At 36.4% G+C, this 17,319-nt stretch overlaps 1 protein-coding gene across 2 annotated transcripts in view; it reads right to left on the bottom strand.

Annotated features, from left to right (window-relative positions):
• The window catches only part of SESN3 (sestrin 3), a 67,977-nt gene extending 50,658 nt beyond the window's left edge, over window positions 1-17,319 (bottom strand). The window contains exon 1 of one of the 2 annotated variants that reach the window (XM_017882004.1): window positions 16,980-17,319. In XM_017882004.1, the coding sequence (XP_017737493.1) occupies window positions 16,980-17,057 (78 nt within the window). In that variant the 5' untranslated portion in view covers window positions 17,058-17,319. The remainder of the gene's footprint in view (window positions 1-16,979) is intronic. The other variant, XM_017882005.1, reaches the window with a different exon arrangement.

Genomic DNA, 17,319 nt, shown 5'->3' with positions numbered 1-17,319 from the left:
AAAAAAAAAAAAAAAAAAAAAAGATTTAGTCAAGGGGCAAACAACAATAGAAAGGAAAAAGACAAAGATTACCGATGACAATGTGGTCTTATTCTCTAGCTTCTAATATACAGCACTGTCACTGACCTTTACTGAAAGCTAGGTGAACAAGCAGCTAGAATCAAAGGGCTCTGCTTTTAAGTAAGTGTGGATGCAAGAGTGAACACGGGAAGCAGGCTGCCAGTGGAGTCTTTTAAATAGGATAAGTGATCTGTAGACCCCAAATCGTAGGAGTTGGCTGGAAAAAAACTGGCATAATTTGTTAAGCTTTTATTTTTAATCTTGTTATTGCTTCCAGTGTTCCAGAGATAGTTCTGTTTAAATGTACTTATGAATGACCCATAATTTAGTCAGTATTTTTATTCTTTATGAGAGTAAAATTACAACCAGAGCTAGGCAACTCTTTTTTCCTCAGGCATGGACCCAATCCTATATCTAAGCTTCTCAAGTTCTCTATCAATCTGAAGATAATAATTATCATTCATTAATTCAGAGAAGGAATTCTGTAACATTTCAAAATACTCAAATAAAAAGTCCTATGTAAAAAAAAGAAAAAAAGATAAAGTTCTGCTGCCTTAATCAGTCATGCAATAACTGACAGGAAATATTCTCATACCTTACTTTTGCCATACTGCTATTTTAGACCATGAAAATGCTTTTCACATTTTCTTTTCATGAGACTCAAAGTCAAAAGCTGACTGTCCATTGCCATGGAGACAGTTCTATTTAAGGTACTATATTAGCCCTTTCCTCACAGAAGGAGATAGAAAAATGTTCAATAGAAAAGCGTCACCTACCATGGTTTAGAATTAATTACATATGCTTCTGGGGCAGCCCATGCATAAGGAACTTTGGAATTAAAGTGGGATAATTTAATACAGCCCACTATTCACATAAGTAACATCAATACAGGTTAAATTTTAGTACTAACTTAGAGTTAATATGAGGAAAAGACCCATTACCTCAAAATTAGATGCAACCAAAGAACAAAATAAAATTACTTATAGTTACTGTCCTAGATAGAACTGCAACTAACTGAAACAATCTTTGCTTTTCAAAGAGCAACCGTCTATTTATCTATGGTCCATGTATAATACACATGCCATGGGTTTCTTTTGTTTTAATTTGTAGGCCTCCTGTCTCCAAATGGAGACTTTCTGACACTCCATTTTTAATCAAAGAGTAAGCTACTATAGGTGAAACAGAACATCCATAATTTTTATATATATATATCTTTTTAATATTGTCCAAGAGATTCAAAAGAATTAAATAAAAAATAACAATCCCAAATCTGTCATCAGGACAAATGTTATCATTTCTTCTTTGATTAAAAAAAGTTCTTTTCTTATGAAAGCTTACAATATCAATCTTCCTTGAAATAAAAATAATCTAAATGGAAAGACCTACCAGAGTCTACCAGCGTTAGTGCCAAAATGCTTATTTTTATGTAAGCAAGCACGTCCAAGAGATATTTTCACTTGATTCCAGTCGTAAACAAGCTTTCAAAACCCAATTCCTTTTTCCCCAAGCTAAAGTTCAGAATGTAGCAACAATAAAATACGACATATTTTTCTTACAGTGAGAGCATATTATATCTGAAGGTCTCAAATCTGTATTTTGTAAAACAGGCAAAAGGAATCTTCCTGATTCTAGCACTGGTACTGCCAATATCATCTATCTCAAACAACTGATAATGCATGTTGAAACTAAAGTGGATGTAAACAATTTTCATTTGTGGATGCATTTGGTTAATAACACTAGACTGGTGGTACTAAATTCTTAAGAGTATTAGAGTCACCTGGAAGGCTTGTTACACTACAGATGGTTGGGTTCCATCCCCAGAATTTCAGAAGATTCAGCAGGTCTAGGGGTGGGGGGTGGGGAAGTAATCTAACAAACTCCCAGTTGATACTGATACTGCTGGTTCTAGAACCACACTGCAGAACCATCATCCTAGACATTAAACAAACTGATTCGCCTGTGGAATTGTTATTCCTTGCTGGTTAATACTTCAATCTTTCTCCAAATGAAACATTTTAAATAAAACAATAGCTTCAGTCTGGGGGAGGGGAAGTAAGAACAGTCAATCATAGCAATTTGGGAAGGATATTAATTCAATGAAGACGAAGTTAAGTCCTAAAAATTGTTATCTAGTTTGGTGAAATGCTGAATTACAATGACATTGAGGAAAATAAACACCTGACATGTAGTAAATGGTCTGTGTCCCCTGTGAATTCGACTGGCCTTGATAAACAAATATCTATTATAAAATAATGAAGAGGAACTTAGTATTTGAATGTGAATTTTTCCTAGAAATAACCGTAAACCAATTATGTGGCACATATGCTCTAGAAAAGGTATGTATCAAGTTTCTGTGAATCCAGTCTAGCTTTTCCACTGACTTATGTCTTCATTTTAGAAATCCTTTATCTTAAATTGATTGATATACAATAGACAGCACACTGTATTTTAGTTTCTAAGTGTTCTACACCTTCTGTCAAATGATCCATAAACAATAAAATGTGTTAAGATGACTACAAAGGTAGAATAAAAAGAAATGACCTTTTATAGTAACAAAAGACTCCTCTTTTACAGTCATGTAATGTATACCTATCACTGAAAAGGCAATGGACAGGTTAGGAGTGATAGAAGACATATTACTTCATTTTTGTGACATCACAGTACTTTTTATGAATGATAACACAGTGGTTTATTAAATGCAAAATTTATTAAATATACACTGTCAAAATGAGTTCAAATTTTAGTAGCACTCTAAAATGAAAAATGAAATGCTTTAGCACATTGATGGCAGCATCCTAGGTAATTTCTTATTCAGTGTTTTAAAATCAAATTGTTTTAAAATCAAATTGTTTCTATAAATATGTACATCTAACTATAAATGGAGTTATCATTGAGGTACTTATTATCAATTCATTCCATTTTCCATTGTGACAAATATGTTCTCCACAACAGCTCTAATAAAAATCTAATAATTAGTAAAGGAAGTAAGATAAAATCACATAGATGTTAGCAATAATTAGTAAAGGAGGCAAGATTAAAAAAAAAAAGTTTAACATCAATTAAGAGTAAAATACTGGTTGGGTGCAGTGGCTCGCACCTGTAATCCCAGCACTTCAGGAAGCCGAGGCGGGTAGATTACGAGGTCAGGAGTTCGAGACCAGCCTGACCAACATGGTGAAACCCTGCCTCTACTAAAAATACAAAAACTAGCTGGGTGTGGTGGCGTGTGCCTGCACTCCCAGCTACTCAAGAGGCTGAGGCAGGAGAATTGCTTGAACCCTGGAGGCGGAGGTTGCAGTGAGCCGAGATCACGCCACTGTACTCCAGCCTGGACAACAGAGCAAGACTGCCTCAAAAAAAAAAAAAGTAAAATATTTTCCACTACTATATGCTTATTATACATCATGCAAATTTGTTTTTTAAAACCACACGCATTTAGATTAGCGATTGCTTTACAAGATAAAAGAGAGTAAGATAAGAAAGGTCACCCATATCAATGTATGCATATTGTGCATTTAATTCTCCCATATGTAATCATAAAACTACACAACCATAACAAGAGTTAGTCAGGAGACTCCCTACCAAATCTAATTTGAAGCATACATTAATAAACTGCTTAACTGTCGGCGACTGTGGCTCACACCAGTAATCCCAGCACTTTGGAAGGCCAAGGTGGTTGGATCATTTGAGGTCAGGAGTTCGAGACCAGCCTGGCCAACATGGTGAAACCCCATCTCTACTAAAATACAAAAATTAGCCGGGCATGGTGGCAGACATCTGTAATCCCAGCTACTTGGGAGGCTGAGGCAGGAGAATTGCTTGAACCCGGGAGGCGGAGGTTGTAGTGAGCTGAGATGGCGTTGCTGTACTCCAGCCTGGGCAATAAGAGCGAGACTCTGTCTAAAAAAAAAAAAGCTTAATTGTCAATCCTCATTTCAAAGGAAGAATTCTGACTGAATAGGGCTTGAATCTTGCACACTGAACTAGTTATGTCACGGTTTGATCTAGGTATCGTTAGATCCCAACCATGGAACGCATCACATACTGATGCTTTCACAAATGTGCAGCCTAGATAATGGTGCCATATTAACTACATTGATTAAATGCTCAGTGTGCAATTTTAAAAGCTTATCCCCAAAAAAAGTATTCTGAATGACTTGATTTTCCATTTTTTAATTACTGACGTCCACCACTTCTGCTCATCAGAGGAAGGGTTTGTTTCTGCTGAATAACCTGCCTCTCACAACACTCCCCAACACCAACACTCACGTATTCCTGCATCAGGTACCAGCTTTGTCCCCTCTGGAGTTAAGTATATGGTTCATTTATCACGTGACACATTTCTTGAGCACCATTGTGCTAATGTTGGTTAGGGAAGGTAGGTAGGGAATTAGGATTTTAAGACAATAAGACGATTAGTTCAAAGTTTTACAATTATTTACTATAGAACTACTGTGCTTATGTGTATGGCCTGTAAGCCCAAAATATTATTACCCAGCCCATTACAGAAAGTTTACCAAATCCTGCTCTTGCCATCTTGTCAACTGGGAGGCATAACCCTGATGATCTCTGTGAGACCCAGGCATGTGTTGCAAGTCATCACGCTATGTAGGTAAAAACCCTGATGTTCTCATTCTAAGTTTGTTTAGTGCCTAACAGATGAGAGCACTTAATGTTTCCTAAATAAATAAAAGATATTCATATAGTACTCAGTGATTTATAAATGTTAATAGCCTTAACATTTCTGGCCTAAGAATCTGAAGGCCAGTAAAAGGTAATAGCATTTGACATAGAATTCTGATAAGCATAAAATGGCAATCTGTATAATTTTACAAAAAAAGAAAACTGTTTCTATATTCCTATCTACCTAAACATACATTTACCCTCATTTTTAAGAGCACCAAATACTAAACAGGTTTCTTGTATAATCAAAAGAATACTTACGAGTTTATGCAAATTTTGAGTGTTCAACATTGCACCGTGCCTAAAGAATATTCGAAACTAGAGCTTTAGTTATTTTTAACAGCTATACAATATAAAAATTAATCTCATGAGATTAATTATATAGGTCATACTCTATCAAAACAATAAAACTACAACACAAATAGGTATTCCACACCCCAACTGAGAGTTCACTAATTTCAAGTAACATACAAAAGTTTTGATAAAAGAATTTGAACATTACATGGAATTTAGAGCTAAGATATCTTACTTTCGTTTAAAAGCCATTTATTTTTATTAGTTTTAAGTTTTTTTTTCTTTACTGGAGCACATTTGCTGGACTGATTTGTTTTACTTTACTAATTTACACCAAAAAATTGAGATATACATATTAAATATCTAATTTTATATCAAAAAGGAACTTTCTGGGTAGGTAAAATCTGATTTCTTTTCATTTGTGTTACCTTAAAGACAAAATAAATAATAACAAATATGCTACTCAACTTAAAATTCACCATGCTGGGCTCAAACCTTAGTCAGTACAAAGTGAACAAAGTGAACAAGGATAAACCAGCTTGATATTGGCCATCGGTTGTCCCAACACCCTGCTTATTACCCAACTTTATCTCTTTCTTCATTTCAACTCCTACCTAAATATTGGATAGAACTTCATTAACACAGTTTTCCTATTAGACACAGCACATTTGACACGCACATTCTTGGAGTAAACATATTGAAAAATACTTTTTTGCCAAAATCATTACCTTTTTAATGTTGAGTAAACAAGTTAGGAAAGACAGTCTCCAGTGAAGCAGTTACTTGAATTTGAGGATATATGTTCCTCTGGAAACAATGTTATACCCAGTGGTTAGGTTTCTAGGCTAATTAACAAATGCCTGAACATACCTGTAGTATTAATAGTACTCTGGAACTTAACCACATATCTTACTGTGTTTCTATGGAAAACTCTCAGAATTGGAGTTCTAACTTAAAATAAATAGCAGAACCACATCTCCCTATAAATCCCTCTCCCCAGCACAAATCCTTTGTAAGACTGGAAAATCTTCTAGAGATGTAGATTCTGTAGACTATAGGGGATGTAGGTTGGGGAATGATAGCAGTCCAAGGGTTTCTTTGGTTCCTTTAAACAAAATTTTTGTCTTAACATATAATGAAAGCCAAACGAGTAGTGGAAATTGGCATTCATGTTATTATTTATCTTCATAAATAATTGTTTTACTGAAAAAAACTTACAAAAAAGTGAGAATATTTCTTAGAGGTCCAATTTGCGAGACACATACTTAAACTCAAAATGCTACCAGATAATATCTTTTGTCAGAGACACTAGAGCAGTATTAAATGACTCCATGTTATTGAACTAATTAATGACTGGCTGGCAGGAGGAGGAGGGCAAAGTATGCCGGTAAGTTAGGAAAAAAAATCTTGAGGTTAAGAAAGAATGGTCACATAATTAGGATTTACACAGATAAAAGAGATAACTATATAGGCTAAAACTGTTCAATAAGAACTTTAATGTGTTTCTCAATAGATTTAATCTTATAAAATAATTTTTTGCATTTCTAATGTAAAAATAAGATAGAATACATATGAATTTGAAATCACTCCTATAAACTCTTGAATAATCAGGTCCTATTAAGTTTCATTAGTTTTACATTTTATAACAGCCTTTTACACAAAGAAAAACATGAAATATAAGACAAGGCAGTGTTTATACCTGCATAATGAGCCAGGCTTTGGAGTTCAACCTGGTTGCAAATCCTAAGTCTGTCACTTACTGGTACTATAACCTTTAAGAAGTTAAGAATGCCCTGTGAGCCCTAGTTTCTTTATGCATAATCTGTGAATAATAATTCATTGCAGGTTGTGATGCTTGAATGTGATAACATATGCAGAGCTTAAATGCTTAGCACAGACTATGGCACGCAAGCAGTATTCAGTAGAAGCTATTGTCATTATAGATATTATAAAATGTGTTTTGAAAGTAAGAGTCACAGCTGGGCCGGGTGGCTCGTGCCTTTAATCCTAGCATTTTGGGAGGCCAAGGCAGGCAGATCACTTGAGGTCAGGAGTTTGAAGCCAGCGTGGCCAACATGGTGAAACCCTGTCTCTACTAAAAATACAAAAAATTAGCTGGGCATGGTGGTGGGTGCCTATAATCCCAGCTACTTGGGAGGCTGAGGCAGGAGAATCACTTGAACCCGGGAGGCGGAGGTTTCAGTGAGTCGAGATGGCGCCACTGTACTCCAGCCTGGGTGACAGAGCAAGACTCCATCTCAGAAAAAAAAAAAAAAAAGGAAGTAAGAATCACAGTCTCGGATAATTACAATGATCTTCTACAAAACCCAGTTTTAGTACCCATGAGGTAAATGTGATCTTTCTAAATATTCAGCATATATATTGATAACTGAAAAGACAATTTTCATTTCTTCTACTGACTAGTTCCATCTTTTCAGTATAGGAAGATGTAAAAATATGTATCTAGAAAGAAGAACATATCTTTCCATTACAAGTAGCTATTAATTAGGAGGGAATAAAAAGAAAATAAGTGTTACTAAAATACATATTTTATACTTGTTAAGAAGTGTCTGGTGGTGCAAGAAATAATACGGCCCTAAATCAGCCATTTTAATTTTTGGTCTTATTTATTCACATATAATATTTTCAATACATTCTTTGTAAAACATAAGGTTAAATGCCTGTCATACCTTATTAGAAACTTTAGGCAGCATAACGCAAGATATTTCAACCAGCCTAAATAGGAATAAAATATCTTATGATATTCATGCGTCCCTCAAGGGGCAGCCAATATACTGGCCTACAGACCAATCAATGACTCACTTCTGCATGGATCTAAAAAGTAAAGGCTAGTTATGGGGTAGTCTAGGCCTATGAACAATTCTATTTCACATTTACCAAGGGAGTGCCTGCTGGCCAAGGGGTTCATAGTTGGTTTGGGAGACTTTCAAAGTAAAGGGCTTGTGGAAGTGGAAGACTGAAAGGCTAAGTCAGAATTCTCAAGTCAAACTGGAACCCTAGGCTCACCTAGAATCTTGGAATTTTGAAGGTATACCCTTAACTAGTCAAAAACAGCCATTCCTTATAAAACACTAACAGATTCCAAGAAGTGGAGCATGTGTCCATTTAAAAGCAATGGCCACTTTACATTTCTGAGAAGGACCAGCAGCTAAGGCTGGTGTCTTGACCCTGTCTCTTTGTGGGACATTCTTGCTCCCTATTAGAATTTCCTTCAAAAGTGATACATTTAATTGAAACATTTTCATGGCCACAAGGATGATGAAATGCTTGAGGGCAAAAACAAAGAAGCAAAGAAGTCCAGGCATCAATGCACTCAAAGATTATTTTCTCAAATAATCTTTGCTATTGCACTTCTGAAAGTGTTTCTTATAAAGAGAACAAAATAAAGCCATAAAAGAACAGACATATTTTGGAAAATGAGAAAAGTTTTCATACAGTTGGCTATATTGTATTGTATCTAATATAAATACACTACTGATATTTTTTAAATAAATGTCTTTAAATCAAAATCCTATTTTGCTAACAATAAACTCTCCATTAACTAGATCCCAAATAAGAGGCAACCTAGTTGGAGAAATATTTATGTAATTGTTAATTATAATTCAGTATGCTAAGTGCAATAAATGCAGTGCAATTGAATATCATGGCAGTCCAGAGGATAGAAGGAGAAGGAAGACTTGGAAGATTAGAAAAGGCTTTTTGGAAATGTCATCAGACTTTTGAAGAACAGTCTTTCTTCGAATTTTTGAAAGACAAACAGTAATTCTATATAGTAACTACAGGTTTAGATTACAAAGGACACATATTTTAAATAGTTCAAATCACATAGGTTTAAGGAAACTGTTATGGGGACACATGACTAAACGTTTTGGCTTGGTAATGTATTTACTTTATATAGTGAATTCCACTTCCTGCCCGCCATCTCTACTCCTATCACAGTGATGTCTAAGGGACAATTTAGATACAGCTAGTCACTTATAGGTCTCACCAGATCTAGTCAGACAGAGTAAATAGACCCTTATGCTTATGCCTTCAAGACTACACTGAATGCAGGTAGTTGCTGGCTGTCATAGCTTTTGTGTATAGTGTACCACACCCCTTCCACCCCACCCCTGCAAACCCACCACACACACATAGAAAGTCCACTGTACCTCTGTGGATTTATTTAGGAACTCCCACATTCAGAGCTATCCCATCTCCTGTTTACAGCAGTGGTTTTGTTTTCCTTTGTCTTAACCTTAACAATGCTTGTTATCAGTACCCTGCATTAACAGTTCTGTCTCTTCTCTCAGATTTTTTCTTGTTCCTCCGGCTGCTGCTTCTCCCACACTTCTCAGCTTTCAAGCCAAACAGGCTAACCTTGCTACTCAGGGTCTTTCTTTCCCTTGCAGCCAAGAACCAATCAATTAGGTATAATGGACATAATTTTTGGATTTGACCTTTCTTCAGCTGTTGCACAGTACTAAAGGAGAATATTCCTTCCAAGTGAAAGAACTTTGTTTTTTTCCCTCCCTGGTTTCTATCAGATAAAAAGATGCTCATGGAAATTAGGGAAAGATCATTTCCAGTTAGCCAGTTACTGTGGTAGTAGAGAAGCTTCTAGGACGTCACTGAAAGGGTGGCAGACAGCATCTGCAAGTCATACACACACCAAACAGAGGTAACTAAGTTGGCTTTATCAACATTTTCTGTCAGTGGTATTAAGCTTTTTATTTTCCCCATAGAACTACACTTATATATACCATATACTGGCATCAGTAGTAACTCTGGCTTAGTAGTTCATACATGTCTTGGTCCTGGAACCCCTTCACACTCTTAAAAATTATTGAGGACCCCAAAGAGCCTTTGTTTATGTGTGGGTTATAACTGCCAACATTTATTGTATTAGAAATTAAACCCGAGAAAACTTTGAAATGTTTAACTCATTTAAAATAATAATAAAATCTATTACATGTGAGTATAAATCACATTATTTTTAGGAATAATTGTATTTTCCAAAACATAAAAAGTGAGAAGAGTGACATTTACATTTTGCAAATCTCTTTAATGTCTATTTCATACAAGACAGTTAAATTTTCCCCATTCAATCTGCTGTGATGCGTTTTAATGGAACTATGCGAGAAAAATCGAACCTGACATAGCTATATAGTCGGAAAAAGAAGATAAGTGTGAATATTTTCTTTGATACCACACTAAAACTCAACAAGTATAGCTTCTTAAAGGCTAATTACAATGTGGTATCTGAAATCATATCCATGACCTCAAATGTTTATATCATATTAAAATCCACTTGTACATTTCACAGTTTGAATGGATTTTACCCATATATGATTTTGATAAACATTTCCTCAAAAGTAAGCAAAGTGATCCTGAAAAACTAGAGGAAAACAACTGACAATAATCATTGTCAGGGATAAAAAGAATGGTCAGCTACAAAGATTACCTTGTCCATTACGCTCTAATTGGCTGCTCTTGGCAGAAAAGGAAAGAAAGACCCCAATTAATAATGTCTTTCTCTGTTGGTCATTTGAAAAATATTGGCTCAATGAGTTACGTAAATCTTTCAAATACTGACAAATTTTATTATACATTATCAAAAAATTACATCCACTAATATCATACTTGATCTCAAGGGGACAGCCTTTAAGAATCGGGAAGCTTTAAGGCTACTGGTGACAGATACATATTTTTAAAAATTATATTTTTTCCCTGAAAGCTTGAATTTTATCACTGGCAGCAAATACTGTCAATTAGTTTCCTTGAATTTTCAGGGTCATATTATTCATTTATAAGATAATGTTTACCAAACACCCAGGTCTGAGTAACCAAATTTTGTCTGACAGCTGTTATTTCCAGTAAAAATGGGGTTACATGAAAAAAGTGGCTAGTTCAGCTTGCAACTAAAACAACTGCACAAGTTTTCTCCTCGAGCCAGCCAGTTTGCTATGCAGTGGATGCACTTTATATTTTCCATTTTGTCATACGGGGTATTAAAAGATGGACACAAAAGGTCAAGATTCAACAAAATTTAAATGTTTACTGCTTCTTCAAGGACATTCAGTGATATTGAAATTTTCTCCCCATTGTTGAATGTGCTGTGGTACAGAAATATAGTGATAACTGTTTGGTGCCACTAACCTGATTGATACTAAGGGGCTACCATAGTTTTACCCCCACTGCTTTTGCTCTCAGTCAAGAAGGCAAATAAAGTCTTTGTATACTTATGAACACAATTTTGACCTCTCAGGCCTTCTGAAAGGGTTTTGGACCCACAGGGATCCAAGGACCATATTTTGAGAACTGCTGCTTTATCTTATTAAAGAATTAGTCAAACAACTGTTAGAGAGATAAAAGCAGCCAGCTTACTCTTCTCCCACTCCTTCAGTTAATCTTCAATAGTATTTAAAGTGTGGCTAACTTTCATGTTTCCAACCAATATTACCTGGAGAATCTTAGGTGCCTTTGGGCATTCCACAGATGCTGAAGCTGGGAGTAGGGATATTCCCTAGCAGCCTCAATATCGCAGAGAACAAATTGAAACAGCTTATTACAAAGGCAGTATTAAGAATTAAATGGATTTCTTTGTTATTGGTTGTATGACTGAGATCAGGCCACTTAAATCTTCTCAGTTTGTGAGAATCAACTGAGATAATGTGAAAGCACCCTAAACACTGTGAAGGTCAATACAAACTTAAGTTATTATAATCCAATTCTTTCAAAGGAAGAAAATGGGGAGAAAAGGTTAAGAGAAGAGATGAGGAGACAAGGTTAAGAGACTTTTACTTCCATCTCTTCTCCTAAACTAAAATAATTAAAAATTTTTGCTTTACCCTAGATTTACCCCCACTTTCATTAAGCACAATTTTCCTTAACTGTTAGTCTTTACAAACTAAATACCAATTCCCCTTATCTACTGAAGTGTCAAGGAGGCAATTTAATTGAGAATCAAAAGTCAATGCCTTGAATTACTATTTAAGTGCACGGGTGGGAAATACAGATAGAAATATGGAAATCAAAAATAAGTAAAAAAAAAGTCATTCTGACTAAAAGCATAATCTTTACCTCTCANAGATTTACCCCACTTTCATTAAGCACAATTTTCCTTAACTGTTAGTCTTTACAAACTAAATACCAATTCCCCTTATCTACTGAAGTGTCAAGGAGGCAATTTAATTGAGAATCAAAAGTCAATGCCTTGAATTACTATTTAAGTGCACGGGTGGGAAATACAGATAGAAATATGGAAATCAAAAATAAGTAAAAAAAAAGTCATTCTGACTAAAAGCATAATCTTTACCTCTCATTTACAGGCAATAATTAAACAGGACAGAAAAGTGAGTATTAACCAAATTACTCAGTATGTACTGAAATATATTCCCACAACACAGAAAGAACTAAGTAAGAGAGTCTGGGAAAATGGAAAAATACATAGACTTGTCCTTTTCTTTCTTACATGGTTTACTAACTTCATTAACACACATCTCTCTCCAACTATACGGCAACCTGTAAGGCAAGTAAAAATTATCAACATTTTACAGAGAAAACTCTGCTTCGAAATCAAAAGATCTGTCAAAGACCTAACTGCAACCACATCTGTGGCTTCCAGTATCACTACATTAGTAGTTATGTTTTGTATTTATTTAGTGGTGGGGAGTTGGGGTAAGCAGCAGAACACTTTTTACAAATTAAATCTTCTATTGAACCTAAACTATAAAGCATATAAATATACCAACCAACTTTCAAGTATTTTAGTAATAAAGTAACAACTACTGATAACAATAAATTTGTGTTCTCACAAGTAAACATTTAACTTAAGTAAATATGCAAGGAATTCTTTTGAATAAGCCAGTGCCTTCACAATCAATGACAATCTTTCTCATACATGACACAGTAACAAAAAAAAATTCAAGACCTGCACAAGAATAATTTTGTAATGAAAGATAATGGTGGTAGACTCCAGTGTATTAAAATTATGCGTACATATTTGGGGGTACCCATATTTTTAAATTACAATTTTAAAATGTTAAAACATACTTAAAAATTTAATGCAACTCAAGCATTTTAAAACCCCAAAGAATCTTAAGGGTCCATACGAAACAGTTTAAAAACCATTGCATAAAGGTTTGCCATCACGAATTTACTACTTGATCTCTGCTTAGGATATTTAAAATAATCAAGTTAAAAATTGCCTTTGACAATCAAAAATATGTAACACAAGAAAACTGATTAACCAAGGCATAACGTAACTAGTGGTCCACAGATAAAGCAAATACCTTTTATTGGCTAAACCATATAAAGTTGCTATTACTTAATAACTTTGACCATAAAAATGAGGCCCATATAGTTCAATCTACTATTTTTCTTTTTTTTTGAGAAAGAGTTTTGCTCTTGTTGCTCAAGCTGGAGTGCAGTGGTGCGACCTTGGCTCACAGCAAACTCCGCCTCCCAGGTTCAAGGGATTCTCCTGCCTTAGCCTCCTGAGTAACTGGGACTACAGGCACATGCTACAATGACCAGCTAATTTTTGTATTTTTAGTAGAGACAGGTTTCACCTTGTTGGCCAGAATGGTCTCGATCTCTTGACCTCGTGATCTGCACACCTCGGCCTCCCAAAGTGCTGGGATTACAGGCATGAGCCACCATGCCCAGCCTTCAATCTAGTATTTTTCATTTTGACAGTATCTTTGTTTATAAAACCATCAAAAAGCTGTCAAAATATATGATCATATAACAAAGTAAAAGTGCAATAACAATACAAAGATACATCACTATAACTATCTTTACGTTAAAAAAGTTTAAATGTTAGATCATCTAAACTTAGAGCACAAAATTATTCATTCAAGTAGCACTAACTGCTCAATACCCAAAGTACATTGTAATATGCCACTTTTTTATTTACTGGAAGATGAGTGGACTGATAATTAGCTACCTTCCTCAATGCAGTTTGACATCACTTTTCAAATTAAAAGATTATGTTCTTCTAGTTATCACTTGAATTTCTTCAAGTAAAAGATTCAACTTAAAGACTCGTTAACTTTATAAAATAAATAGAAGCATTTCCTCTTTTATTGAAAACTTTACTGAACTACATCACTGACAATAGAGCAAGTTAGACTTAAGAGTTAGGGATTTCAGGATAGTTTTGATGGTTCATTTATTTATGGATATGGTTTACCTCTCCATTCTTTTTACTGACCTAAGGTTACCAAATTAGGTGCATTCAATATTTTAGTAAGTCTCTTTATTTTGGAGGATACTAAATCAAAACTGTAAATGGACTTCTAAGAATAAATGCAATTCTCATACAACAAACAATTCAACATTCAGGCACTGGGTTAAACTAAATTATTTCATTTGAAGGTGAATTCCATTCCTTGTGAAGTTCCCCTAAAATTCAACACACTGCAACAAATTAAGCCACTTACTGAGAGAATAACACTTTCTGCCCCATATAAAGGTGACCCTTCTTCCATCATTCTATAGAAATATAAAATCAAAAGTAATTCACACTGGATGAGCATGAGTTTCATTCTTCCATTATGAATTAGACTGAAGAAACATTCAAAACGCTATGACTCACTTGGCTATATTACTGAACACTTTATTAAATGGAAAACAAGATAAATTCAAAGAATCACATTTTGAGAGTTACAGATGACTTTTAACTTAGAGTTGTATCAACAAGAAAACATGTCTTTATTAGAAATAAATTTTCACTGTTATTTTAAGAATGATGAAACATTTAAAATGCTACATACTGATTCTCTTAAGAGCACTTCAAAGTGGCACTCTTAAAAAGCTGCAAATGTTGCCAAGTCATGTTATAACTGGCTCAAAGAATCTTATTTCCATTAAGTTATTTCATGCCACTGCATGAATCAATATTAAATACCTTGGAGTTACTAAAAACTGGAATACTGGCAGAGATGTGCACAGCAATTATAAAATATGAAAATGTGAATACTCCTTTTCCACGTTTCTTTTAATAATGGCTAGAAATGAGGATGTTCTTTCTAGGTAAACAGAAATAGTTTCTTAAAAGCTAAAGGAAAGATGTAATATCTTAAATGCTAGCAAAGTGTCATGGATCCACAGCCATAGCTGTCTTAAAAGAAAAATGAAATACATTTTGAAGCCTAATATTACCTCCAAACATTTTATTAGCCTAACAAATTGCCAGAGCCATTAAAACTTTTTTTATCAAAGTCAATACAGTGCTCTTTTTCCTTACTCAATTAAAAAACATAACTTGCTGTCATTTTAACCAGGCTGCACTTTAATCAAATGTGTCTTAAACTACACATTTTTTCATGTCAAAGACATAACATAAATTTAAAAATTAAGAAATACATTTTTTTGAAAGTTAAGTTCAGATGACATCTGGCCCTGCAGTGAAAGAGTTAACATTCAGCTAAGCTGATCTGCACTTCTGATCCATTACATTTCTCACAAGCTACCCTACAATGAGCTGAGCAAGTATCAACTGTAATTTGATCCTAGAGTTTTTGGAAAAAAATAACTGCACATACTCAACATGCACATTTAATAAAAATCTGTTTCAAGAGAAACATATCCAATAAACACAATTTAAGGCATATTTAACTGTTCAATTAACCTCAAATCTGCAATCCCTTTGCTCTCACGCTCTCAAATAAAATAGGAAGAAAAAAAAAAAAGCAACAGCCCTACTGCAGGGAAAAGAGGCTTGAAAACAACTTTGATTGGCACTTGGCCTGACCCACAGAGGAAGAAAACAGTTTTGGACAAAGAGCGCAAATATTTGAGCTTGCTTACTTACGTGCTTTTTTCTTTCTTCCTTAAAAAAAAAACGTAGAAAGAACAATCCCAAAGTGAACTGTATTTAGAGATACTGACTAAAAACGGTACAATATTCATCTCCGCTTTCAGTCCCAATGCATTTGCACAGCTCAGCAATTTTAATTCATTTGTAGTGAACAAACAGAAGCATCTCACCTAACGTTTCCACTAATAAAATGTAAAAATAGAGTTTGAATACGAATAAACTGATTACAATATTACTTTGGGGCAGCTTTTAAAATCTGATCAGAAACTCTAGAGACCTTTTTTTCATTCCTTTCCCCATCCCTCTCGTCCTTCCCCACGGGGCGATTAAGCCAAGTAAGCTAAACAATACTGGAGTAAACTTTCTATCAGTCACTCTAGGAAGCAGCAATAAACTGATGGTGCGCCTGATTTTTCTGGATCAACACGGGGGGAGGAGGGTGTTAAGGAGGAATAACCCACATCCACCTCAGTCTCCTCCTCCCCCAACCCCAGCCTCAGGAACTGGCCAGGTCGAATTGCATTTCCCATGGGCATAAAGTTCAAGATGCTTTACTGGTTCCTTTTCGAGACTACAGACACAGGACGACCATCCAAACAATTTGAAAAGAGGGGTGTTGGGCAAGGCGCGCAAGGCAGAAGCAACCGAATAAACAAAAACAACACTCGCAAGAGTTAGCTACAGCAAAGAGGGGCTAGCCAGGTTCCTCGGGATCCGACCCAGCTGCTCTGATTTCACACCGATCTCCATCAACAGCTAAACTGCACAGGGAGGAGGATCGAATCGATCCCTACCGTCCTCCGCCCAAGGAGCTGACCCGGGGTAGCAAGGTAGGGAAATCAGCCGTAAAGGAGAGCAAAGGCACCAAAGAAAAAGAACAAGGGAAGAAAAAATATCCCAACCCCTCCGGACTTGCGTCTGTCCCGGCGGAAATAAAAAGCCGCAGTAGTCCAAACCCTCCAGCCCTCAACCCACGCCCCCTTTTTCAGTCCCTGCGGAGGGACGGTGCCCGGGAATCCCTCTGAGCCTCCCCCAATACGCGCCCGGGGACGAGCCACCCAAGCCCCGGTCGGCAAGAAGCGACCCTCGCCGGCAGGACCCCAGGCCGAACCCGTACCTTCCGCAGCACTTTCCGGCAGTTGGTACAGAGCAGGTAGTTGGCGGCGGCCGACGGGCTGCTGCCGCCCCGGTTCATCGTGGCTGCGGGCGCCGAGGCGCAAGCGGGCGGAGGGCCGGGTCCGGGCTGTCACTGCGGCCACTGCGGGGCCGGTCCGTCCCCCCGCCGCCAGCAGCGATTCCGCCTCAGCCTCCTCAAGGCGGGATGTCGGGAGGAGAGGCGACTGCCCGAAAGCGAGCGGCACTGCCAGAGGCGACCACCGCGGCAGCTGCCCCAGCGACGGCGGAGACGGCGGCGGCTGCTCCTCACCGGCCCGTTGTTCCACCCGCCCCATCCTCCA

The sequence above is a fragment of the Rhinopithecus bieti genome, unplaced genomic scaffold, assembly GCF_001698545.2.
Source record: "Rhinopithecus bieti isolate Rb0 unplaced genomic scaffold, ASM169854v2 scaffold_12653, whole genome shotgun sequence".
Lineage (NCBI taxonomy): Eukaryota > Metazoa > Chordata > Mammalia > Primates > Cercopithecidae > Rhinopithecus > Rhinopithecus bieti.
The sequence above is the reverse complement of the archived record's forward strand: the minus strand, read 5'-3'. Positions and strand labels throughout refer to the sequence as shown.